This window comes from Syzygium oleosum, unplaced genomic scaffold, assembly GCF_021117445.2.
Source record: "Syzygium oleosum isolate NSW1041296 unplaced genomic scaffold, Sole_v2.1 Sole_v2.11, whole genome shotgun sequence".
Lineage (NCBI taxonomy): Eukaryota > Viridiplantae > Streptophyta > Magnoliopsida > Myrtales > Myrtaceae > Syzygium > Syzygium oleosum.
The window spans coordinates 9,264,547-9,289,877 of record NW_026607495.1 but is presented as its reverse complement, the minus strand read 5'-3'; the positions used below and the strand labels follow the sequence as shown (position 1 = coordinate 9,289,877).

At 40.2% G+C, this 25,331-nt stretch overlaps 4 protein-coding genes across 9 annotated transcripts in view; 1 reads left to right on the top strand and 3 right to left on the bottom strand.

Annotated features, from left to right (window-relative positions):
- The window catches only part of LOC115666161 (uncharacterized), a 102,658-nt gene that overhangs the window by 2,349 nt on the left and 74,978 nt on the right, over positions 1 to 25,331 (top strand). The window lies entirely within an intron of this gene.
- LOC115680502 (nonsense-mediated mRNA decay factor SMG7-like) lies at positions 2,080 to 7,120 on the bottom strand. Of its 6 annotated transcripts, none has more exons than XM_030604315.2 (6): positions 6,834 to 7,120; positions 5,864 to 5,993; positions 5,186 to 5,782; positions 4,952 to 5,074; positions 4,651 to 4,856; positions 2,080 to 4,494 (listed from the first exon to the last, which is right to left on the bottom strand). In XM_030604315.2, exons 2-6 carry the CDS (start codon positions 5,924 to 5,926, stop codon positions 2,448 to 2,450), a joined length of 3,036 nt encoding a protein of 1,011 aa, XP_030460175.2. In that variant the 5' UTR covers positions 5,927 to 5,993; positions 6,834 to 7,120; the 3' UTR covers positions 2,080 to 2,447. The 6 variants fall into 6 exon arrangements, with proteins under 6 accessions (XP_030460175.2, XP_030460176.2, XP_030460178.2 ...); XM_030604316.2 differs by having other exon boundaries at positions 6,944 to 7,120; XM_030604318.2 differs by having other exon boundaries at positions 6,826 to 6,844.
- LOC115680510 (protein RALF-like 19) lies at positions 14,416 to 15,300 on the bottom strand. The gene has a single exon (XM_030604325.2). It carries the CDS (start codon positions 15,111 to 15,113, stop codon positions 14,781 to 14,783), a length of 333 nt encoding a protein of 110 aa, XP_030460185.2. The 5' UTR covers positions 15,114 to 15,300; the 3' UTR covers positions 14,416 to 14,780.
- On the bottom strand, positions 22,603 to 23,942 carry LOC115680453 (non-classical arabinogalactan protein 31-like). The gene is made up of 2 exons (XM_030604259.2): positions 23,591 to 23,942; positions 22,603 to 22,901 (listed from the first exon to the last, which is right to left on the bottom strand). Exons 1-2 carry the CDS (start codon positions 23,940 to 23,942, stop codon positions 22,603 to 22,605), a joined length of 651 nt encoding a protein of 216 aa, XP_030460119.1.

Here is a 25,331-nt window from a genome sequence, read left to right as displayed (position 1 = left end):
ATCTCCTATATTGGCTCTTGTAATGTGATGTGCTTGGTTTACTTTTCTCCATAAGCTTTTGCGATATTATGCGGAACGATGCATACTCACAAATATTGAGAGCAAATATCGAGAACGATGGTGGTTGAATGCTGAAGACCCGTTCCAGTGCTTGGCCATTTGCATTAATTTGACTGGAATTTGTGTGCGAGCGTACGTAACGTTACGAATCCAACGTAAAATTTAATTTCAAAACTTCACAATTTGTGGCCACCCGTTTTGAGCAAAATTTTATTTTTTTTAGGTGTCGAAAAAAATTAAAAAATTAAAAACATCAAAACTTCATAGAATGACTTAGAATATCGTCATACACCATTTCGAAAAAAATAAAAAAAAAAAAAATTGAAAATTTCTCGAATGAGCTTATAATATCTCGTGGCTACCAACTTTGGAGTGAAATTTAATATTTTTTTAGGTGATGAAATAAAAAAGCAAAAAATAAAAAATATCATTTGGGCACCTCAAAAATTTTATATTTTACTCAAAGTGAGTGGCTAGAAGTATTCTAAGCCATTATGTGAAGTTTTTAAATTATTGATTTTTAATATTTTTTTGTACCTAAAAAAATTTAAATTTCGCTCAAAGTGGGTGGCTACAGGTATTCTAAGTCATTTTGTGAAGTTTTGAAATTTTTGATTTTTTCACTTTTTGATTTTTTTTTGCCTAAAAAATTTAAATTTCGCTTTCAAAGTGGATGGCCTAAGGTATTCTATGCCCATTCTATGAAGTTTTGAAATTTCTAAAATTTTTAATTTTTTTTGGAAATCTCAAAAAAAATTAAATTTCTCTTGAAATGGTTGGCCACATGTATTCTAAGTCATTCTGTGAAATTTTGAAATTTTTAATTTTTATAAATTTTTTAGGGCATCTAAAAAAATTAAAATTTACTCAAAAGTGGTGGCGCACAAATATTCTAAGCGATTTTGTGAATTTTTGAAATTTTTTATTTTTATTTTTAATTTTATTGGATCTCAAAAATTTAAATTTCACTCAAAGTGGGTGGTCACATGTATTCTAAACTATTCTGTGAAGTTTTGAAATTTTTGATTTTTTTGGGAACCTAAAAATTTTAAATTTCACTAAAAGTGGATGGCCACAGGTATTCTAAGAATTCTCATGAAGTTTTGAAATTTTTATTTCTTTATTTTTTTTGAAAAATTTCAACAAATTCCCTATTTTCCCGAAATCTGAATTTTTTTTTATTTTCTCAACATTCTGATGATTTTTTCTAGAATTTTTCAAATTTTTGGGATTTTCGGAATTTTTTTAAAGATTTTTATGAATTTTTCAAATTTTTTTTTATTTTTATTTCATTTCTAAAAAAATGGATTTCTGTTCCTGGAAATAGAATTTTATGTTGTTTATCAAACGGGTTTTTGTTTCGGGAAATAGAAATTTCGTGCTTGTTATCAAACGGGTTTCGTTACAAAAACGAGAAATTTTTGTCGTTATCAAAGCGGGTTTTTTTTCCCAGAAACTCATCCAGGAACCAGAAATAGAAAAATCTATTTCTGGTTCAGGAACTCATTCCGGATCAGAATGGTTATCATGCGCTTCCTTAGCATTTCTACAGCTTTGGTCAAGATCACCTGCACAATCTGAGGGTCCGGACTTAACCGAACTATGATATTCGGAGGGTGTTCCGGCACGTTCGTGCCCCTGTGAGTTTAAAATAAAGACTAGAAATATAGCAGAGGACTCATGCTTCTTAATGTGCAAATAGCGCATGGTGTTCTATGTCTTGCCTTTCCTATGCAGGAAGGATACTATGGTCTAAATCCATGCATGACTAACCTAATGATGCAGAAGGTGCTGCAGTCCTTGGGTCATCTTATTTCCTACTCGAGGCGAAAAAGAATCATCACTGGTTCTACTTCTAAAAACAAGATTATCCAGCTATGTTATGATTGCAACGGCAAAAGAATCATCAACTTGGAACCTGCATATCAATGCAAATACTAGGCCAACCATCACCAAGCCCTAATCTTTGACTGCAGCAAGAAATCAATTCAATGAACATGCCCTCTAGGGAAAGAAACATAAACAGCCTCTAGCCATGCTTTGGTTATCATTTCATCATCAACTAAAAGAAAGTGTTGTTTTGTCAGAAGACGAAAAGGTTCTCTAGGCATTTTCTCAGCAATTACATTGTCCAAAAGGGGCATAAGCAAATATCAGATCCTTAAATCTCACTACGAGAGAGTATCATGTTTCTTTCTTCCTAGATGACTCTTCCTTGTCTACCTGTATCAGATCCGCTGTACAATGAGTTTTACATACAGTTGCACACCAGGAAAATGGGTTGCGACCAGTGAGTCTTTAGCGTGATTAATCACACGAAAGCACACACTCCAGCTAAGTAATTGCCACGGCAAGCCACTCAAGAGTTGATATATCCACTTCATCTCCTAGAACGTGGGACCTCGCAGGTTAGGATCCTGCTGGAGCCTCCATTCTCTCTCTTTAAGGTATTGCAGAAGCACCTGCTGATCGTCTCTCGGTTCCGCTGTCACAGCACCGCAACCATAAGGACTTGCTCGATAATACGCATGATAGACTCTGTCCTTTGGCTCGTCCACTCCGTAAAAGGCAGGAAATCCGGGAGTCGCAGCCTGGTGGTTTGAGTATACTGTTTGGTTAGAGAACGAGGGAGTTACCCATGAGTTGATCGGATTGATTTGAGGGACGCCGAGATGATAAACGTTTCCGGTGTTTCCAGGACCATGGAAACTAGGACTCAACAATTGACCGTTATTGCCCTGATGGAGATTGTTGATTTCTCTGAACTGGCGAAGCCATTCCGAAGAACTCATTCCACATTGTATAGGGTATACATAGTTAAAGCCGGCGGCACCAATACTAGAAGCATTAGGTGCAAGAGGAACAGCATAATCTGGATAGCTCTTCCCAGGTGATGCGTTGAGAAAATTCTCAGTTACCCCAATTGTCTCGTTTGTCTTGTGATCAGAGAAACTAGATGTATTCACTCCGCTAAACCACACAGCATTATCTGGTAAAAGAGGCGCAGAAGGCACGGGAGTGGAATAAGGAGGAGAAGGGTAATGGGTTATTACGGATTCATAGCAAGAACCGACAACTGGATTCTGCGGCTCGGTGGTTTTGTTAATGGAGAGATCGGCCAGTGATTCAGAAGCTATTTCCTCTATAGGAGGTAGGTGACGTTTACCCAAATCGATCCCTTTCTCTTTATCCATGTTCAAGCTTCCTCCGTTGAGGACCCACGCATTTAGTGAGGGAGGCCCGGCACCGGAAGAGATTGGGGTTCCAGGAAACAAGTTTGCCATGTCACCAAAAATTGGCGGCGGCAGGTGCTGCTGCTTGAATGGCTCATTGTGCCTGAAACTATTGTTGTTGGGCTGGAAATTAGATGGTTCACTGTGCACAGGGTTCTGGGCTATGAGCAAAGATGTGGCACGACGCAAGCATTCATCAGGCGGTGCTGATTGATCCATTAGTTCTTCATGGGAGTCTCCTTTTTTGGTGATGTAACTATGAAGCGGAGCCGAGTTGTGTCTTGTCAGAGGCTTGAACAGAATGACTTCCTCCTCCTCCAAGGTGAAAGATCTTCTCGGACTTTCTCTGAGGACTTCCTTTCCTCGTTCTTCAGTGACTTCACTTGTCTGTGGTGGAGAAATTTTCAGTTCTGGATTGGTACCCATTGTGGATTTATCTTTTTCCGAGCATTTCATCTCTGTAGATCCATTTGACTCCAGCTCATAGAATTGTCTTCTCAGCTTATCATACTGGATCCACCTGTGATGACGACCAGAGCTTTCAGCAATCCTAACAGCAGCAACAATAATTCGATGGGCTCGGCACACTTTACCACTTCGATAGTCGGTGCTATTTTCCCAATGAGATGAGAAATCCAGCATGACATGCGTGCGTGCAGCAGGTGCAAAGCCTCTCAACTCGTAATCTTCCCAAAGAGCAAAATCTTGAGGCTTAACTTCGCCCACATGAGAGTGCATGAGGTTTACTAGGCGAATAAAGCTCTTACAGAAAGAAGACAGAGCCGCTTCGCTCTTTTCATCAGCCCCGCAAAGATGCTCTTCTGCAGGAAGATTTGCCAACCATTCCACAAACACAAGAATAGCTGGTAAAAGAGGGCAGGAATCCCAGGGACTGGCCTTCACAACTCGATCAACGAGCTGATTCACATATGTAAATAGAGCCATCACTACATGGTCTCTAGAGAGGAGCGGTGGCGTTTCCTTCTTGTCTTCAAAGTTAGTCATTACTGGGTTCTTGGGAAGGTTTTGGATGACAAAGATGAAGACACAAATGGCTTGGACGGCTCGAAACGGGCCTGTTCTTGTTGGATCCATAAACTGATATGACTTCAAAGCATATTCGAGATTAATGTCGTCCAGATCTAACAAAGCTTCCAATTCTCCTTTTGTAGAAGAAAAGGCTCTCAAAAAGTCATCCAAACTGCTCAAACGACAGAGTAAAAGAAAGATTAGTGTACATAAGCGTTCTGAGTCTGACAAAATACAAGGCGAAGATATCATAAAATTTATCTTTGTCAGGACAAACGCAGCATGGAGCGACACACATGGTAACAATACACTTCAGTAGAACTAGTACCTGGATCTTACATAGAAGAAACTTATCATTATGACGAAAAGATGCCATAAGTTTCTTCCTAAGCAACCACGTTCGTCTGTAGATAAATAGCAGTTCATCACAAGATCGCCGGATTGCAACTTAGTCAGAACTTTCGTTCTTTCAGAAAGTATCGAAAAATCGACTGAGGCCTCAGCAGAATGGGAATGCAAAAGAGACGACCTGCTCTGCATAGTCGTAACAAGCAATTTAGAACTGCAAGGAACACTGGAGAATGAGGATCATGGCAAAAGGTGCATGATCAAACAGAAAAACATTTTACCTTCTCTAACAGTAATATAAGGTTGTTCCATGCATCCGGGAAAGGTTCTTTAATGGCCAAACTTCTTATACAGTGGTACAAAGCAAGGAACTCGTCACCAACGTAAGTCGACAGTAATGCCAACTATAAACAATACTAATTGGTTACGATACAATATATAACTGTCTCAATATATGCAATTCAAATCGAATCCACGGATAAATACAAGGTATAGACGAAAGTAAGACGATATACCTGATTATGCGGGTTTCCACTATCTGGCCAAATTGTCGATGCTTCCAAGTAATGAGCTGCTGCAATAGACCAGTTACGGTTTTGATTGTCGGGTCTTTCGTAAAGCTCTCTGTATCTTGCGAGATCCCCGAGACAAATTAGGAAGCGATGGCATAAAAATTGCCATTTCTTTATCCTCTTCTGATCAACATTATTTACTATGCCGCTGTTTCTGTGGAACAAGGTATCTTCAGGAATTCCATGACATCTTTGTACCTTGACAATGAGACTGTTGTAGAAATTAGTTGCTTCTGACAAGAATAACTTGATTCCTTCAGTGTAATCATCAGTGCTTCTTTGTGCATTGGCAACATTCTGTGGCACCTCAGAATTCATACAACTAGAAACTTTCTTTATTTGTTTACGAAATTCATCGATATGCTTGTAGTGGAGCTTCCACAAAGAATACTCGATATCTTGCAAATCCGCCTGCTCGGAGTCTTTCAAGATGCTCTTTTCATAAACTGAACAGACTTGGTGATACAAATGTTTGACATCGGGATGCAATAGACCTTTCAAATTGACCGATGCCCATAACAGTTTTTCAGTGCTAGATACCTGGAAGCATTGAATTATTGTAATTAACCACAAAGATGCAATCAAAAGAGCATAACAAGTGCACGGTTTCTCAAGACTCACCTCGGCAAGCGAATTTTCTGTCTGTTTCTGATCTTTCTGATGGTCACTTGGCCTAGCATCCATAGTTAGGGTCAAAAGATGTCTTCAAAGGAACTTTCTCTTCTCCAGGATGTAGCAGTATTCTGATGACCTACATGACAATCGAATGGTGGTTAAGGTCAGTGACACGTCCCCATCAAGACCAGAGAGAGAAAAAAAATGATCACCCAAATGCACAAGTAAACTGGGGAAATTCAAGCCTTCAACATTGACCCCAGCTCTTCACCGCTGGATCTCAGGACACTAAGAACAATCAAAACGTGTTGGAGCAAATGGAAGGGTTCGCCGAGAAAATAAAAAGATTTACCATCTAGGTCTTATGCCGAAGCACTTGCTAAACAAAGGCAAGAGAATTCACAATTCTTCTGACCACCCAGACCCAAAAAAAAAAAGTACAGAAAGCATACTCTTTCAGATGATCACACAAACAAAAGCCTTGAAAAGCAATCAGGCTTTAACTGGTTGGCTACAACTAATTGGCAAGCTCAACACATGACAAGAATTTTCTTTCCCATGGACATTGAAGCAAGTAGACATGAGCATCACACAAAACAACAAGAGTCTCCAAGAACCCACGAAGAATTGGAGCACAGAACCTTAATTGCAAGAGACAGCCACCCACCAAAGAGAATTCTCATGCCTCCTTAAAGATCTCAAACCAAGAAAAGGTAAAGCATGAACTTTTCAAGAAAGTGCTCCTAGACAACATGGATCAACCAAACAAAATCAACCACAAAGATCCCTTTGAAACTAGGTAACTAACCCCACCCAATTCAGGCTGCGGGAAGCAGAACCAAACCAGCAAATCAGCAAGAGCTTACACTTGTGAGTACGAGAGAGAGAGAGAGAGAGAGAGAGGGTTGCTGAAAGAATCTACAAACTGCAGAGAGAAAACCCAAAAAGGAACAAGAAAATGGAAGAACTTGGCCACCTGTGAGCGCTTCGGTAGCCGAACAGACAAAGCAAAAGGTGGCTGATGATGATGAATGAGAGAGAGAGAGAGAGAGAGTGAGACAGAAAGAGAGAAGGAGAGAACTCAACCCCAAAGACAATCTTGCCCTGTTATCACTTTGTCTTCTTGGTTTCCTGGTCTTTCTCTGCTCATTTCTTGACTTTTCAATTCAAGAACTTATACCATTATAAAATTGCAAAAGTGGGGGGAATAAAACTAAAGTGACTCATCATCAATCATCATCCGTTTCTCTGACCAAAATGCTCAGATAGAGAGAGAGAAAGAGAGAGAATCACTTGCAATCCAAGCCAAGACCCCCATCTTTGTCCTTTTGGAAATTCGAAGCACTGCCTGTACAAGCTGTACACCTCTCCCTCCCCCAAGGGTACGTGCCGCAAGCCACGGTGATGGGCCAACCACGGCCGTCCGATCCGGGCGGGAGCAGACCCCATACGGTGGGGCCGCGGAGCAGGGGACGGGAGCTCTACGGTGGGCTCGATCCACGGGCAAGGTCCATTGCATTACGGATGGTGGAGGGTGGTTGTGGGGAGGTGTGATATTTTTTTTTTTTGCAGAGGAGGCCCCTTCTTGCCTTGTCAGGACTCCTAGATGTGGTTAATTACGAAATCTGCCCCCATTTAATGCGAGGGAATACAGGTGGCTCTTTTGCAGAGAAGGACACGTTGCAGAAAGATATTTGACTTTCGGCATGTGAAAAAAAGGGACCGCTCGAGAATTATTGCCATGCGATGTGCAATGATATGGTCCGAGTAGGTCCGGTCCATTTATGTCTGCCCCGATAGACCCGTGGGACGTGGCGTGACGAGTCAATCACGTCATCCGGAAGATATGAATTTTTGAACTTGTTTTTTATGTGTGATGATTTGTGAACCGTGCCGAAGGACCGATTTGACTTTGTTAGGGAAAATCGAGGGATCAGATCGAACAAATTGAAGGTCTAGGGATCGTATTGCATGTTTAGCAATGATTCAAGGGCTTGTGGTGACTGTCTCCCTTGTTTGATCAAACAAAATGACTATAGTGAACATTTAGGAATAATTCAATGATCACATTGAAAGGATCGAAAGTTTAAGGACGACGTTTTATTTTTCCTTATTTTTCTCCTTCATGTGCCGTTGCCATGTAATAAGGAGATCATTTCGAGCAATTAATCTTTTACAGACAGCCGAACGGGTAAGCCTCTAATCGGATAATCACCCGAAGGATCGCTTATAATCAGATCATTGTCGGGGAATTAATGTTTGTCCGCGTTGAAATGATTTACTCAAGACAAAAGGCAAGATCTCACAAATTAAAGAATGTACCATGAACCATATTCATGTGTGAACTCAAGTTACATTATTTGACAAGGAGTTAATTAAAAAAAAACTATATATGATTTGGTGCATCAATTGAGCATCCGACAACGACCGATTGATATCTTAGTGGAATATGTAATCTCTTTGACCGGAAAATCATACATTAATATTTGCGGAATTTGCCATTTGCATCTGAGAATCTTTTGAAAAGGAGAACCCAATCGGGATGCTTCGCAGGGGTGAAATTGAAAAGAATAATAAAACGTGGGGTGGAAAAGGAGAAAAATAAAAAAGAAATAGGCGGAAACTTTGAACGCGAGTCGTGGACGATTGCGCGTGATAGAGGATAAGCTTCTAGGGTCCCATAGAATGGACTTCCCAGGTGTAAATTATTAGGTTAAATATAATATCATGAAAAAAATATCCTATACGGATACCCACGACACGTCTATCTCGAATTAATTTTCGTCTCCTAAAAAAATTCCAAACCGACACTTCTACGATGCATTCAGCTCGAATTATATTTTTCGTTTTGCATAAAACTCCACACTAGTGCCTGATGACACATTAATCCCCGACTAACTTCTCATTAAAAAAATCTCAAATTAGTACTCCGACCCATCTGTACCGTCCTTTAAAATGTATACGTGCCAACACATGTGAATTTCCACGTTAGATTCGTTATTTTCTACATTAGATTTGTTGTAGAGTCGTTTTTCACGTGTGTTGTTACGTATGCACTTAACAAGATATTGGACGGAATGCTAGCAGAGGGCGTGGATTTGAATCATAGGTACAAGTTTAAGTTTTTTCGTGAGATGAAAGTTAATTTGGAGTATATATATCTTGAGTACCAATTTGAGACTTTTTATAAGATGAAAAATTCGTTTGGGATAAATGTACCTAGCGACGCTAGGCACCAATTTGAGATTTATAAAGGTATTAATCCAAAAATTGATCAACCTGTTATTTTTTTTGTTTCTCCATTTGTTTTATCCCAAATATAGGTCAAAGACAAAATTCGCATCTATGTAATATTAGAGCAGACGCAATGATCCGAGCTATTAAATATGTGAAATTCATTAGAAAATAATTGATGAACCGTAACAATTTGCTATAGGATTAAGATCTATTAGCTTCCTTTTCATTAGAAACACTGAAAAATAAAAAATAAAAATAAAAAAATATTCACGAGCAATCTTTTGTGCCAAGAAAGAGTTAGGGTTTTGGCGAGATTAAAGAAATCTGGAGGCGAGATTAAAGAAATGTTGAGCAATAATTGCACGTCAAAGCAAAAGGTCATTGTTTGATGTTATGTGTGAACATCGTCCGCATATAATAAACGTGAAAATGTCAAGATCATACCTTATCTTGTAACAAAATATATAAATACAATACGTTTTCGCTCCGCACTCAAACTTGACATTTTGTGAACCGAACGAATTAGGACTCGACACCGTTTTGGAACCATACATTATTTTATGGCATGGAAATATACAATTCATTTGAGAATATAAGACTATAAAACATCGGAAAATGCAATTACAAAGATCTAAAAATTAAAAAAAAAAAGCTAAAATTTAACCCTCTTAAAGTCGGAAGTTCTTACGCCGGATTGAAAATGTCAAAACTATGTTAGCGAAAATCTTTTTCTTGCGAAATTTGTGTTCGAACCGCCGCGTTCGTACATTTTCGTTGCAAAACTTATGTGCTTCGATAATCATTTGTTGTGCAAGGGATGGAGGAACTATTCACGGGGAGGGAGGGCGTGGCGATTCGTCGTGTGCGTGTTCATGTCATGGCACTGTACAGGTTTACTATAGAACGAATGAGTTCGAACACGACACGATCTATCAGTCATGTCGATCTTTGCAATATGAGCATGACCCAAATATTAATGGATTGACACGACACGACACGACACGATCCGTGTAACACGATTAAATATCGGGTTGATGGATGGAGGGACTATTCACTGGGGGTGGCAATTCGTGTTCGTGGGTCGTGTTCATATTCATGTCCTAGCAACATATGGGTTTACAGCAAAACAGATTAATTCGAACACAACACGATCGATCAATAATGTCGATCTTCGAGAGAATATTAACGGGGCCGACACGACATGTCCCGTGTAAGACGACTAAATAACAGGTTGACAGATCGACACGATCGCATGACCCAACCATGACAAGAACTCAAATCCATTCGCCGACACGAAATCAATCCCGTTTGACGGGGTTTGGCACGAGCATGATAGGATCATCAGTTTTGCACCGCAGGTCGACATGCAATTGATTTGAGCACGGTTAGCATCAATCCTAACCTAATTAATTTCGCGTCGCGTTCGACCCAAATTGTCGTGTCGGGTCGAGAATTACCACCTTTACCTACCGCTGTCGGCAGAGGAATGGTCCGATGCCGGCAAAGTGGAAGAGAATCGCGTTCCCATCCCTCTGCCCCTTGTCCCCGTCCGGCATGGGACCGGGCGAAGCAGTTTGTCCACCACGCCACCACGCGGGACACCACCCTTGGACAAAATGAACTTTTTTTTTTTTAATTTTTTAATTATCTCATTTCTAGAAAGATGTTGACCTCTGTGAAAGTTTTAAGTCATATTCCATTTAATAAGGGTAAAAAGTTGTAAAGGGCATTTTGGAAATAAATGCAAAAGTTAATATCTACAATATATATATAAAAGAAAAGATAGCCTTCATGGAAAATTTGAAAAGGATATGCCTTAAATTAAATGATGGGAATAAAAAAGGTCGACCTCTTTGTATTGATATATATAAAAGCTTTAAATAATGAGTTATTACATTATGGAATCCAAATTTCACTAATCGGGACACTATATATGATACTTCGGTTTGTATTGATATAATTACAAAAAATTGAGACAAAACATATGTGGCCCTACGTACATAGAATAGAATATCTATTTGCAAATCAGAGATTTTTCTTTTTGTTTTAGAGATCCTATTTGAACAAATATTGTCAAATTTACTAATTTTTATGGGTCGGGTTCATTATATTTCATCAACTTTTTGATCTCGATCGTACCGATATGTGTATTACAATCACTCCGTCAAGCTTAGGGAAGTTCTCAATTTTTTTACGAGACATTGCTTACATAGATAAGGCAACTTTTGTAAAATGTAAAGGGAAAATACCACTAAAAACTTCAAACTATGCCATTTATGATAAATTTACCATAAACTTTTTTTTGTGACACGAAAAACCCTAAACTATGCCACTTGTGACAAATTTACTCTGAACTTTTTTTTGTGACACGAAAAATCTCAAATTATGCCACTAGTGACACATTTACCTCACAATACTTTGGCTCATGGGCATTTTCGTCTTTTTCCTTTTTCTTTTTTTTTCTTTTCTTCTCTCTTCCCTCTACTGGCCATGGTGGAGGGAAGCCGGTGAGGGCAGCCCTTGCAGGTGTCAAACGAGGCTGCCCTCGCCCGCCCAGGCGAGGGCGACCATTGCCGGCGTCGGGCGAGAGTCGCCCTCGCCCGACTCAGGCAAGAATCGCCCTCGCCTGACTCAGGCGACCCTTGCCGGCGTCGGGCGAGAGTCGCCCTCGCCCGACTCAGGCAAGAATCGCCCTCGCCTGACTCAGGCGAGAGCTGCCCTCGCCGTATTGGGCGAGGGCGACCCTCGCCGGCGTCGGGTGACTCTCGCCGGATCCGGCAAAGGCAACCCTTGCCCAACCCCAGCGCCGGCGAGGGCCGCCCTCGCCGGCTTCGCTTCGCCTTGGCCGACGGAGGGAAGAGAGAAGAAAAGAAAAAAAAAAGGAAAAAAAACAGAAAAAGGAAAAAGACGAAAATGCCCATGGGCTAAAGTATTGTGGGGTAAATGTGCCACAAGTGGTATAGTTTGAGGTTTTTCGTGTCACAAAAAAAGTTCAGGGTAAATTTGTCATAAGTGGCATAGTTTGGAGATTTTCGTGTCACAAAAAAAGGTCACGGTAAATTTATCACAAGTGACATAGTTTGAAATTTTTGGTGATATTTTCCCAAATGTAAACGACGCATACTGTCAATCTATAATGCAGACTTTATCGTTTCTCAAGTCAAAGCAACATGGGGGAAAATTAATTCAAAAAATCTTAAATCTATTGTATTTTTATCAATTCAGTCATAAACCTTTCAATTTTGTCAATTCAGTCCTAAACCTTTTCACGTTTTGCTAATTGAATCCATCCGGCCAATTTTGATTGGAATTTGCTGACATAGATAAATTTTATTAATTTCTAATATTTTTTCGAATTTTTAATATTTTTAAATTCTTTTCAATTTCTTTTCTTTTCCTTTTCTTTTTCCCTCTTCTTCCTCTGCCGGTTGCCCAACCTCCGGCAATTGGCTAGAGGCTATGACCGACGAGGGTCGGCCTCACCGTGATCTGGCGAGGGATGACCTTGCCGGCTTCGGGTGAGGGTGACCCTCACTAAAGGCAAGGGAGGGTGAGGCTCAACCTTGTCGGAATCTGGCGAGGGGCGACCTTGCCAGTCACGAGCAAGGCTTGCCCGAGGTCGGCAAGGTCGTCCCTCGCCAAATCCTGGCAAGGCTGACCCTAACTGGTTGTAGCCTCTAGCTGATTGCCGGAGGTGGGCCGACCGGCAGAGAAAGAAGAGGGAAAACAAAGAAAAGAACAGAAAAGAAAAGAAAAAAATAAATTAAAAAAATTAAAAAAAAATCGAAAAAATATTAAAAAATTAATAAAATTTGTCTAGGTCAGTAAATTTCGATCAAAATTGGTCAGATTGATTCGATTGGAAAAAGACAAAAATGTTTAGGACTGAATTGGCAAAATTAAAAATTTTAGGACTAGATTGGCAAAAGTGTAATAAATTTAAGACTTTTTGGACAATTTTCCCGAGCACCAGGTCTAAGTATATCTTCATGACCAACAAAATTATTAGATAAATTATGTCTAGAATTGTTGATACCGTAAACCATACCAGTCAAGTTGCCTATATGCATTAGAATGCCATTTGTAAGTGTCATTAGAAATATTTTGTTTTATTGATAAAGATCTGTCATTGTCATAGTGCGAAAGTATATAGTCGGATGAAATTATTTACTCTGATATAATTTATTAATGGAATTTATTGATATGTTATAACTAGAGTGGCAAGTTGTGATCATTCTATTTTCATGCAGTATTCATCATATTAGTAATTTGAGTCATTGCTTAAACAAATTTTATGAGTGAACTTAGTTTTTTTTGGTAACCATACCATCACAAATCAAAGCATTGCGGTGGAGGTTATAATAACTCTTTTGCGCCTCTTATTTCCTCCTCATCCGTCGATCTTCGTTTTCATCTGCTACTTTCCCCATAATCAGTGCCATTCACCAATCCATGTTGCTCACCATTACGTTGCCGCCGCTGCCGCCGGCGCCGCCACTGCGACGGTGGGTCTCTCTCTCTCTAGAGCCTCGTCAAGATCAAGCCAGACTTTGCGTTGACTACCGGTAGCATGTGAATGTCGACCAAGCGCTTGCTTGCTGGGGCAGAGAGAGAGAGAGAGAGAGGCAACTGTGTTCGAGGCTCGGTGATTGTGCAGTGGCGAGGAGGGGTCACGGCGGCAGCTGCGAGATTGTGTGTTGCGATGGCCACGAGGTCGGGCGACGAAGCAGTTGCTGAGCGAGCTTCTTTGAGCAGGAACGAAGAGGGAGAGTAGGGAGAGGAGAGAGAGCAAAGCAAAGGAAAAAGGTACGTACTAACATCTACTCGAATGGTCTTCAAGAACTTCGCATAATGTTCAGAAGATCAGTCCAAAGGGATCTTCCATGCTTCCTTAGCAGATGTCATACTATGCCCTAATGCTCGTATCATCTTCATGAACAAACCACCAAAAATGCAGAACGCAAAAGGGTACGCCTTTGTTACATGACTATAGATCCGTCTTAAACCACGAGAAATTTAAGATGCATAGGATTCATGTGCATCACGGTCCTTAATTATTTAGAGATCTCACGTGAAATCCACATAATCTAATTGCTATAATGCACAGAACTAACATATATCGGAAAAATCATTCACATATGTATGTACGTAGGTTTGCATGGAAGAGGAGACATGCATGCACGAAAGTTAGGAACTAGGCAATGATTTTAATACTCCAAAACAAAAACTACAAGAGAAATTCCAAAACAAAAACAGAGAAAGAAAGGTAGAAAATCAAATTAGACCTAACCAATCATCTAACATTCTACACTTTCAGCAACTTACACCCAATATTTCTAGGCTTCTGGCCATATTATTTCCTCCACATAAGTACGTACACAGCATTGAGACAACATAAGATCAATTGGACAAGATGCCCAAAGGACCATGAACAACAACATCCGCCAACCCCCCACCTCATAGATAATAAATTAGGGTTTATTCATAACCCCGAAAAATTAAAATTTATAAAAAGAGAGAGAGAGAGAGAGAGACGACCCATCATTTATAACTCAGAAGGAACATGGAGAGAAAAAGCCAGCAAAACGCGACATAATGTATCCAAATTCATTTAGCCAAATATTAATTTATCAACGCACTCGATATATATGTCCTCCTGTTTTTTGCTTGATACGTTTTTCTCTCTTTAGTTAGTGGACCTTTTGCACCGCGTGATGGCGCTGCACCCGCGCTTGTAAGGGTTGGCCTTCTTCGACCTGGTGCAGTCGTAGTACGAATGGCCGCGGCGACTGCACGGGATCGTGTTCCTCTTCATCGCCCCGTAGCTGATGTACCGCCGGTTCGCCGCCAGCAGCCGCCGGTTGATCTCGGAGTCCATCTCCGGGCCACCATAGAACCCATTGCACTCCCCGAGCGCGGGGCGGCACCCAAGGCCGATGGTCGAGTAGTCAAGGGGGAGGGACTCGGCAACGGCGGCCATGGCCAGGAGGAGGCAGACCAGCCAGAGCCTAAACTCCATCTTCTTGGGCGCACAGAACAAGAAGATCACAAACGCAGGAGATATCAGATAGTGAAGAGAAGGGTTGGAAGAATGCAGGGTCTCTTTTCCTTCTCCTTTCCAGAGGAGGGAAGAGGGAGAAAGAGGAGAGAGAAAGCAAGGTACGAAGGGGTGGCCTCGCTTCTTGAATGCGCAAGAGAGAGAGAGACAGAGAGATGGCGGTGAGCTTGGAGGGGAAAAACCACGGGTGTTTATCCCGTGAACTCAACGTGATTTAGGGCTGGCCTTCCATTTCTCCATGTTTTTCTGAATCGGAGGAGGGCGAAGGGGAAAAATGTAAATTTTTCAACTGTTTTTCGAACGGCTAATATCTAAATTTGCATGGCCTGCGAAACCACTTTGACCTCTCTGCACCCGACGTCCGATCTCTCTCTGCAATAAGAGTTTTTGTTGTGCCATGCGCATACACTTTTCGTACGTGAAATAGTTTCTAGAAATAGAACACACAGGCTTTTAAATGTACCCCATTAGACTTGTGTATAATTAGAATTGGTTAATACCATGAAAAACTCTAAATTAGTACATTTATAATAATTTTATCCTTAAACTAATTTTTTGATCATCAAAAACTCCAAATTGGTACACCCGTGATAAATTTACCCTCCGACAGTTTCGTTAAATTTTACAGTCAAATTGCTAAGTTTGATGACACGTGACAGTTGATGGGTGTACCAGTTTGGGATTTTACCCCTCTGTTTGTCACATGTTTACCAATTTGTGATTTTTCGTGATTTTAATCCAATTTAACGAAGGGTAAATTTATCACAACTGTACCGATTTGGAGTTTTTGGTGGTAAAAAAATTAGTTCGGGGCAAATTTCTCATAGGTGTATCAATTTGGGGTTTTCGGTGGGCAAAAAATTAGTTTGGGGTAAATTTGTCACAGGTATACCAGTTTGGGGTTTTTCGTGGTATTAACCCTAGAATTAAAAAAAGCTATATGTACTGAGAAATCTTTCAAAATTATTTTATAAAGCGATGTGGAATTCCTTTTGTTGGATTTTGAAAGAAGCTAATGATGTGAAATTTGTCATATCATTTGATAAAAAGGGTTTTTGGTAAGATTTTTTTGGTACGTCTAGCATTTCTATCACGCGCATAATGTAAGTTTATACATCTCGTGGCCGGAGGTGAGACCTATCGGCACGAAAATCTATTTTGTGACAATAGGTAAGATTAGGGAAAATTACTAAAAAAACCCTAAACTTAGTGAATTTGTGTTATTTCAGTCCTAAACATTTTAATTATATCAATTTAGTCTTAAATATTTTCACATTTCACCAATTGAGTTCATCCGGCCAATTTAGGCCAGAAATCACTGACGTGAACGTCGCCGGTTTTACGTGGCACCGCTGGCATGACGTGGACATTTTTTTTTTCTAAATTTTCGATTTTTTTCTTTTTTTTCTTTTCTTTACTCTTTTTTTTTTGTTTAGACTGAGGGCCGACAACCGTCGCCAGCACTGGGCGAGGGCGTTGCAGCCCTTGCTTTGACCGGTGAGGGCTTGGTCGAAGGTTGCGATGCCCTTGTGCCCGGTCCCTCACTCGATTTGGGTGAGGCCGCGACGCCGAGATCTGACAAGGACGTGCGGCCCTCGCCCAGAGGCGGCAAGGGTTGCGACACCCTCGGCCAATGCCGGTGGGATAACACGGATTCTAATGAGATAACACAAATGAGTAATGATATTTAGTTGAATGAATACGAAATCTTTATGATAATTAGTAATTTAAATAATCCCGTAATAATAGGTAACCTTTTTGATTAATGATAAAATTAGTTTATAATAATAATGACATCAATATACGATTTTTTTTATGGTAATGTTGAATTTTTTTACGTACTTTTGAAAAAAAATAACAATTTATACTCGTCTATATCTTGAATCGGATACTCTTTATCCTGTACGTTATCAATAGAGAGGTTCTTACAACTATCTCTTTACATAAACCTATGAAGGGGGCAGTTCTAAGGTCCATCGAGGGATACTTCCTCGGGTAGTAATTGGCCAGCATTTTTTTTCGTAACTCCTATACAAAATGTTGTAACACACAAATTTTTTTAAAAACTCTTAGATAGACCGATGAGACTTGCTCTTTTTTTTTTTTCGAGAAAAATGTCCAAAAAGTCCTAAACCTATTGCATTTTTGTCATTTCAATCATAAACCTTTTACATTTGTGCCAAATCAGTCCATCAGGCCAATTTTGACAGGCCGATGCTGACGTGGACGGCGGTCGGGACCGACCGTTCGGCCAACACTGATGAGGCAATTTTTTAATTTTTAATATTTTTTTTGAATTTTTTATTAATTTATTAATTTATCTTTTTTTTTCATCTCTTCTCTCGCCGGCCTCTGCCAAAGCACCAATGAGGGAGAGCCTCACCCAGCCAAGGCAATGCTGACCTCATCGTCGCTGGGTTCTCCCTCGCCAAGCAATGGTGAGGTCAGCCTCACCTTGGCTTGACCTTGCTGGTGGCTAGCGGGGGTGACCTTTGTCGAAGGTCGGCGAGGTCAACCTCACGGGCACTCGCCTCTAGCCAGTTGCCGGACCGGCCGAAGAGAAGTAGGGAAGAAAAAAAAAAAGAAAGAAGGAAAAAAAGAGAAAAAATAAATAAAAATTGAAAAAAAAAAATATTAAAAAGAATGCCATATAAGTGTTGGCTGGACGGTTGGTGTTCACGTCAGTATCGGTCGGCCAAAATTGGCTCGATAGATTGATTTGGCACAAATGTAAAAGGTTTAGGACTAAATTGGCAAAATTGAAAGATTTAGGACTTGATTGATAAAAAAACAATAGGTTTACGATTTTTTTGGATAATCTTCCCTTTTTTTTAATCTTATTTGACTGTCATGTCGTTCCCAAAAATTCTTAGAAACATCGCTTCAGATTAAGGAGCTGAATAGAACCTAAGTCATCAATATCCTTGCATTAATTCTGCAGTAATACAGTGATCGGTGAATTTAAAAGAAATCCAAGTTAGAGGAGCGCCTAGCTACACACATGAGTTGCGAAATTTTTTTGGGTCTTATTAATAAGGGTTAATATCACGAAAAACCCCAAACTAGTACATCTGTGACAAATTTACCTTAAACTAATTTTTTGACCACAAAAAACCCCAAATTAGTACACCTGTGACAAATTTACCCAAATTAATTTTTTGACCATAAAAAATCCAAAACTGATACATTTGTGACAAATTTACCCTCCGTTAAATTGAATTAATATCACGTAAAATCATAAATTGGTACACCTGTAACAAACGGAGGATAAAACCTCAAATTGGTGTGCCCGTTAACTACCACGTGTCATCAAACTTATAAATTTGACGGTAAAAATTAACAGACACTAACGGAGGATAAAATTGTCACAGGTGTACCAGTTTGGGATTTTTGGTGGTCAACAAATTAGTTTGGGGTAAATTTGTAACAAGTGTACCAGTTGGGGATTTTTTGTGGTACTAACCCTATTAATAAATGCCCCTAAAGTATAATTTAAGTTAATTATCTGATTCGCACTTTTCAAGAGACTTTGTAAATTAAAGAATTACACATTTTTAAACAGTCAACTTCACACGATAATGTTTACATTTTCAAAACATATCTAAGAAGACTTAACGAAAGCCATAGAAAACAATTTTAACATTTTCCAACTTTTTAATACAATGGGGACGTTCTACAGTTTTATTGTTAATATTTATTCAACTCATTCCCAGTGAAAAATAGATTCACAAACATTTTCCATAAATAAGCATATATCAGCACCAACCATGGAAATAATTGAATCTAATGGCGATAGTCCTAGTCATGGATCTGGAGATCTAGGCACTCACCCAGGCCTCGCTCGGGCTAGAAGGACTTGAAGGCATTTGGGTAAGGGCATATAATGAGGAAGCCCTAGCCTGACCCAAGCCTGCCAAATGATTGTCTCTAATTGCGGTGACCAACTCTTTTTTATTTGGGTTTATACCACGAAAAACCCCAAACTGATATACGCACGACAAATTTACCCCAAACTAATTTTTTGACTACCAAAAATCTCAAACCGGTACACCCGTGATAAATTTACCCCAAATTAATTTTTTGCCCACCAAAAACCCTAAACTGGTACATTTGTTACAAATTTACCATCCGTTAAATTAGATTAATACCACAAAAAATCACAAATTGATACATTTGTGACAAACGGAGGGTAAAACCTCAAACTGGTACACCCATCAGATTGCCACGTAGCATCCAACTCAAAAATTTAACGATAAAATTTAACGAAAATTAACGGAAGGTAAAATTATCACAGGTGTATCAGTGTGGAGTAAATTTATCACAGATGTATCAGTTTATGATTTTTTGTGATATTAACCCTTTTTATTTTTTATTTTCTTCTTTGCGTTCCATTCATTGCTAACATTATCATTTTTGGTAATCTCATGTATGTTTTTTTTTGCTCATAAACCTTTTTAAATGTGACAAATGCTTATATAATTATGTGGCTAAAGTTTGAAAGCCGTGCTCGTACACTATATAGGGATTCTCAATAATGATTTAGGGCTCTACTAGAAACTAAGGCCAGAAAACCTTATAGTCGGGATGAGGATTTTGTTGGATGTTAAAAGTCGGTCTCGACAGGGTAAGGCCTATGAAAGGCACCACGAGGGAATTGAATAGCTACATTTGCTAATTTCTTGTTCTGAACATAGCCCCTTATTATTTGAAAAATATTTTTCTAAAAATGATAGCTTGTGCGGTTTGAAATAATTAAGTAATAAAAATATTTTCATTATCAATAAATATAAATATTTTCTTGAACGATATGAATATTTTTTATTATTTATTTTTTTGTATGCGATATAAGCTATGATTTACACCACCGTCATCGGAAAGAAGAAGCAAATGCCCAACAATAATGTATTAAATTACATTTCCTCTCTGTCATGTCATCTACTGTTTTTATTTTTTTGTTTTTTGAGTTTTGGGAAAATCAAAGCAGCTCTGACAATTTAATAGTTTTCATTTTTTTCACATTTATAAGTAAAACGGAAAAGGAAGATCAAATTCAAAATTAACACTGCACAAGCACACTTTAAGTAAATATACTCTCAATTTCCCTGAGAACATTTTCCAAAATTATATCCCACAATCGTCTCAACTAACACGACGGATCAGAGGCAAAAAGATTCAAATTCTCTCCTTTTTTATGGGTAAATTCTCTCTCTCTTTTTCCTTTTAATTATCAGATGAAGAAGAACCCGAAGCTCGGGTTGAAATCACCAGAAAAAGCGGCAGCAGCCACAGTTCCACCTCCGGTGGCAACTGGTGAACGAAGAACCCCTTCTGCCTTATCGCCCTCTCCTTCGCCACAGGGTCCAGGATCGCACTCGCCACCGTTGCCCTAGACGGTGATCGGTTGGATGGGTTAAGCGTGTCGAGCATAAGCGTTGTGATGGAGCTGATTAAAGATGGTTGTAGAGAGGGGCTCGAGCTTCCGGGGTGAGGACTCAGTTCCGAGTGGGCTCTTGAGAGAGCTTCGATGCTCGTTGAGCTTGAACCTGGACCCAAATTTGACTATAGCATTTGATGAGGTGATTTTGACCGACTAATCAATCCTCAACATGTGTCATTGTTACGTCGATGACTGCATATAACATCGACAAACGAGTCTCGAGTATACGACTTCATAAATATTCCGAATTATTCAACAGGTTAATTTTAACAAGACATCGCTTTATTGTTATTTCATTGACGACTCATAATAATTCTAGCGCTATCTAAAAAGTTGGATATGCATTGGTCTCGAAAATGGTACGGATGCCATTTATTACGGCTTTTCAACACTTGTCATCCATATACCACCATATGTCCAGTACAATCCAATGATCCCTCCACAATAACATATAAAAGTAAGCTGAGGCTCAAGTATGGCTTCTTCCACCTTTTCTCCCAATATCTCCCATGGTCCGGACTTCAATAGGGAAGCCGAGCAGTTCCTCCACCATACCCTTACATGCCTCCATGCGACATGCTCTATTATCACCCTCAACACTATCTCCCACGGTCATTTTGGCCGTGAGCATGCGCCAGCCGCCTTTGCTCACAAACCCTATGTGCCATGGGAGCCTGTTTCGACATCAGATGCAGGGTACATTATGAGAGACCATTTTTTCACTTTGGAAAACATACCGGCGGTTGATATGCTCTTACATACATTCTGGCAGGGTCTGCAGGGTCAAGTCGCAGCTGGCATTGCCCAGGGAGGAGAGTCGGTAGTTCAACCAACGAGCTTAGGAAGTGGACATGGAGTCCGGCGAGAAACATCCAGCTCCACGAGCCGAGTGGATGATAGTGGTGTATATCGACGAATTATGGAAATGGAGCACATGCTGGGAGAAAAATATCCAGAGAACAATTGTCCTAAGGCATCAGAGCATATTCCTATCATCATGACCCTAAGTTCACTAACGAGATAATGGCTGCTCCCCTTCCAAAAGGGATCAAAATGCCCAATTTACACCAGCATGACAGTTCAGATGACCGGTTGGATTATGTTGAACCATTTTGGGCTGTTGTAGTGCTGCACGCAGCACCGGATGCGCTTATGTGCTGGGCATTCTTGGCGACCCCCTAGGCGGCCAATGTATGGTTTAATAGATTGAAACTGCGATCTGTCGGCTTCTTTAGTCAATTGGCAAATACGTTTATTGCCCATTTCTCCAGCAGACAACGCTTCAAAAGAACAGAGAATTCACTACCAGCAATTAAGCAACAACCGGGGGAGCGTAATTAAAGATTATCTTCGTTGAAGCGGCCATCGAAATCCCAAATCCCCCTTTTGATGCTGCCTTATTGGCTGCCATAGCGGGACTCCAGATGTCTCTCTTCTTGTTTCCTGTCAGCAAGAAGCGACCCACCACTTCGGAAGAATTCTATACCCGTGCAGCTAAGTATGTAAATACGGAAGATGCTACGGGGCCATGGGCACGCTCGTCAACTCTCGGCACGACGGCGCAAAAGAAAATAGATCCACCGACGGGCAAGAGAGTGAAAAAGGAAAAGGAGAGTCAAAGAGGGCTGAAATCACGATTCGTCGCTTAAGTCCAACTTAAGGGAACGAAAGTCTAATTTTCTCGCCTTAGGCTTTGACCTAAGGCAATAAACTTTAAGAATTTGTTGTTTTGGCTGACCCTAAAGCAAAAAACTTAACAATCCGTCATCTTTGGTTGACCCTAAGCCGACAAAAACTTTTGTCGGCTTAGTAAAAACCTTTTTGTATGTAAAAGATAATATCTATAGTAAGAGGTGTGAACCCACTCTTTTATTTCGTTTATTGTCACTCAAATAAACCGACTAACAAATACTTTAAGCACAAGTACAACCTTTTCTCTCATGAAACTCGAATCACGATAACACTCAACAACAATAGAAGTTAGGGAGACACACAACAGGGAGTTCACTTGAATCATGGGGCTCTGCACTTGTGCTCGAATGCAAGAGGTCCGACCGAGTAGAGGATGAACGGGAGCTTGATCAACGGCGGCTTCTCCCACTTCAAGTAGGCACCGGTCAATCCACCGTTGAGATTAGATGGCTGACTGCACGAGGAGATTGGAGATGAGACCAAATAGACCTTGCACTTGTGGGAGGCGAAGCTCGTGACCGTCCTTGGTGCTTGGAGGAAGAAGTAGCCATTCTTGTTGGTCTTTTCAGTCACCACCACCGTGTGCCTGGTGTTCTTGCACAGGAGCTTTACTTGGGCACCTGAACCATGAACATATCGGCCAGTTAGTACATATAGTTCTTAGGGGAAAGGAGAAACTTGTAGAAGCTAATGAAGAACATTAGTTGTTTCAAGTTAATTTTCAACCTCTGACTTTATAAAGAATCAAAAACAGAAATTACAAGTATTATGCCTGTCGAGGAGAAAACTGGTGGAAGCTAAAGGAAAAAAGATGGCCGTTTTGAAATAATTTTCACTCTTCTCATCTACAATGGCCATTTCAGATTTATTATGATATATAAATACTGTCAAAGAACATTAGAATGGTGATTAAGGCCGCTAGCGACGAAACTTTTCTTCAAAACAATAATCGCACAACCGTTTATTGGAAGTTAAAGATGTTAAAGTAATTGAACTTAGGAAATGAAGGACAACATAGAGGAATACTCGTCCTTGAACTCTATGAAATACAACATAGAGGTCATTGGCTACGATTCTCTTAGAAAGAATAATGCTGGAAATAATAATGAAGCCATCCTTAGATGGTCCACAATATTTTGTCAAATAAATAATGCGGTGAGTTCGTGTTAGACATGTGAACGAATTCACTATCTTGTGTGCTTTCGACCAACTTCTTATGAACAACCATTTTCGACTGCAAGGTGTAATAAGAAGTAGAATGAGCATATATATATGCACTACTTTCTCAATCATTAGGGAGAGAATTCACCAAAAATGGGTGTAGCGCCGTAGAGGGTGTTTTTGCAGGACTTGCAATAAACGAGGCCTTGAACGGCTATGAAGCCCCTTGAATAAGGAGGGTGGTGGAACGGCGGTTTAACTGGGGGGTGAGCCGGAGGATACATGGGACTGACAGAAGGTGCGGGGATCAGGGGGTGACCGTGGTGGTGAAACGGTGGGTAGAATGGAGGGTGGCCAGGAGCATGGTGGTGGTGGTGGTGGTAGTGCTGGGTCGGAGGGTAAACCGGCGGTTGGGGGAAAAAACAGTAGGCTTCTTGGAAGCAGCTGAGTAGGAGCAAGAGCTGAACAAGCAGAAAAGCCTTGCCTGGAACAGAATCCATGGCTTCTGCTTTTCTGTGTTTCTTGAGGGTTTTTGGATAGAAGATGAGTGTGAAGAGAAGTGGGTGATTTGGGTCTTCTCGAGGAAGAATTTATAGAGGGTTTATGGAGTGATTCTGAATGGTTCTTTCTCCTGATAAAACCACATCATTATAATGTTAGCCAGCTAGGGTAAGGTGGAATTAATTAAGGTTAAACTTATGTGTGCCCTTTCGGTGACCGTTCCACATGGTAGGTAAGTATATTACCATCATTATTTATTTGAACATTTTTAGGTGCTCTTGAAGCTTGATCTTTCTATTCATCTTAACTGATTAATACATCTCAGATAAACGATATAATTTATAGCGCTTAGTAGATTGAGATCGATTTGAGCAGGTGAAACAAATTTCTTCTTTTAGAGGTGTAGTGCTAAAAGGAGTAAAAGTTGGCATTTCTCCGAGAGTAAGTGCTTAATATGGATGAATTCACACAATTATTGAACATAAATGAAGAGAAAATCCAGTGATAAGACGGACGAGGCAATTATACTTGTTGAATGAGGGTGTGCTCCAATATATTTGAGAATGAGCTGATTCTGGAGGTATTATAGTATGTCGAAAGGGGGCACTTTATATGGTAACCATGTATCGTGAATGGTCTTATTCATAGTTATCACACGAACAAATCTTGACTCCTTAACGAAAATGGACCCCAGAAAAATCAAAATGTAAGATGAGCGACTTAATTTAATTATGGGATAAGTACGATAATCAGAGGGTGTATTCTCCTCTTCATCTTTCAACACTCTTATTGTACAGCTTGATGTGCTTTACCTTTTTGGCGTATCATGGATTTTTATATGCACTTCACCTCTGTCCCTCAAGCCCGTGAGCTAGTCTCGCTGATTCTCCAAGACTTCTTCTTAGTTCGTCGCTTATTAAGAAAAAGCTATGGTCGGTTTTGACGAGCCAAAAACAATGGAAGTAGAACATCGTATTTGTTGCCTAACATAGTGTTTTTTTTTTGGTCGGGACATAGCTAATTTACATGCATAGTAAGTTTTGAGATTTTGTGAGTATCTAATCTGGCATCCTTCCGGTCTACACGATGCAGTGTTTCAGACTCTGCATTAACGTGGACACTACTACTCTTTATTAAAATGTAAACATATCATACAGGTTTACTCCAGATGATGAGGTTACGGATCTGCGGGTCTGGTGCACAAAATAAATTTTGCTTTAACTTGGGAGAAAAGCCATGGTGTTTCTGGCTCAGAGTCCCTTGTTCTTGCCTGCACCAGTCGCATCGTTGAATCTAGGCTTTCCGCGGCCAAGAGCCATCTTCATTTGGACTTCCTTTCGTTCATCACCCGCTCCTAAACTTCGAGTTTCCGATCTGTTCGGGGTTGC

Coding starts and splice junctions, on each gene's coding strand:
- LOC115680502 (XM_030604315.2), bottom strand. CDS start 5,926: ATGGATGCTAGGCCAAGTGACCATCAGAAAGATCAGAAACAGACAGAA. Junction 5,783..5,863: donor CAGAAAATTCGCTTGCCGAG/GTGAGTCTTGAG, acceptor CAATGCTTCCAG/GTATCTAGCACTGAAAAACT. Junction 4,495..4,650: donor TTCTTCTATGTAAGATCCAG/GTACTAGTTCTA, acceptor TCGTTTGAGCAG/TTTGGATGACTTTTTGAGAG.
- LOC115680453 (XM_030604259.2), bottom strand. CDS start 23,942: ATGGATTCTGTTCCAGGCAAGGCTTTTCTGCTTGTTCAGCTCTTGCTC. Junction 22,902..23,590: donor CGGCGCTACACCCATTTTTG/GTGAATTCTCTC, acceptor TTCATGGTTCAG/GTGCCCAAGTAAAGCTCCTG.
- LOC115680510 (XM_030604325.2), bottom strand. CDS start 15,113: ATGGAGTTTAGGCTCTGGCTGGTCTGCCTCCTCCTGGCCATGGCCGCC.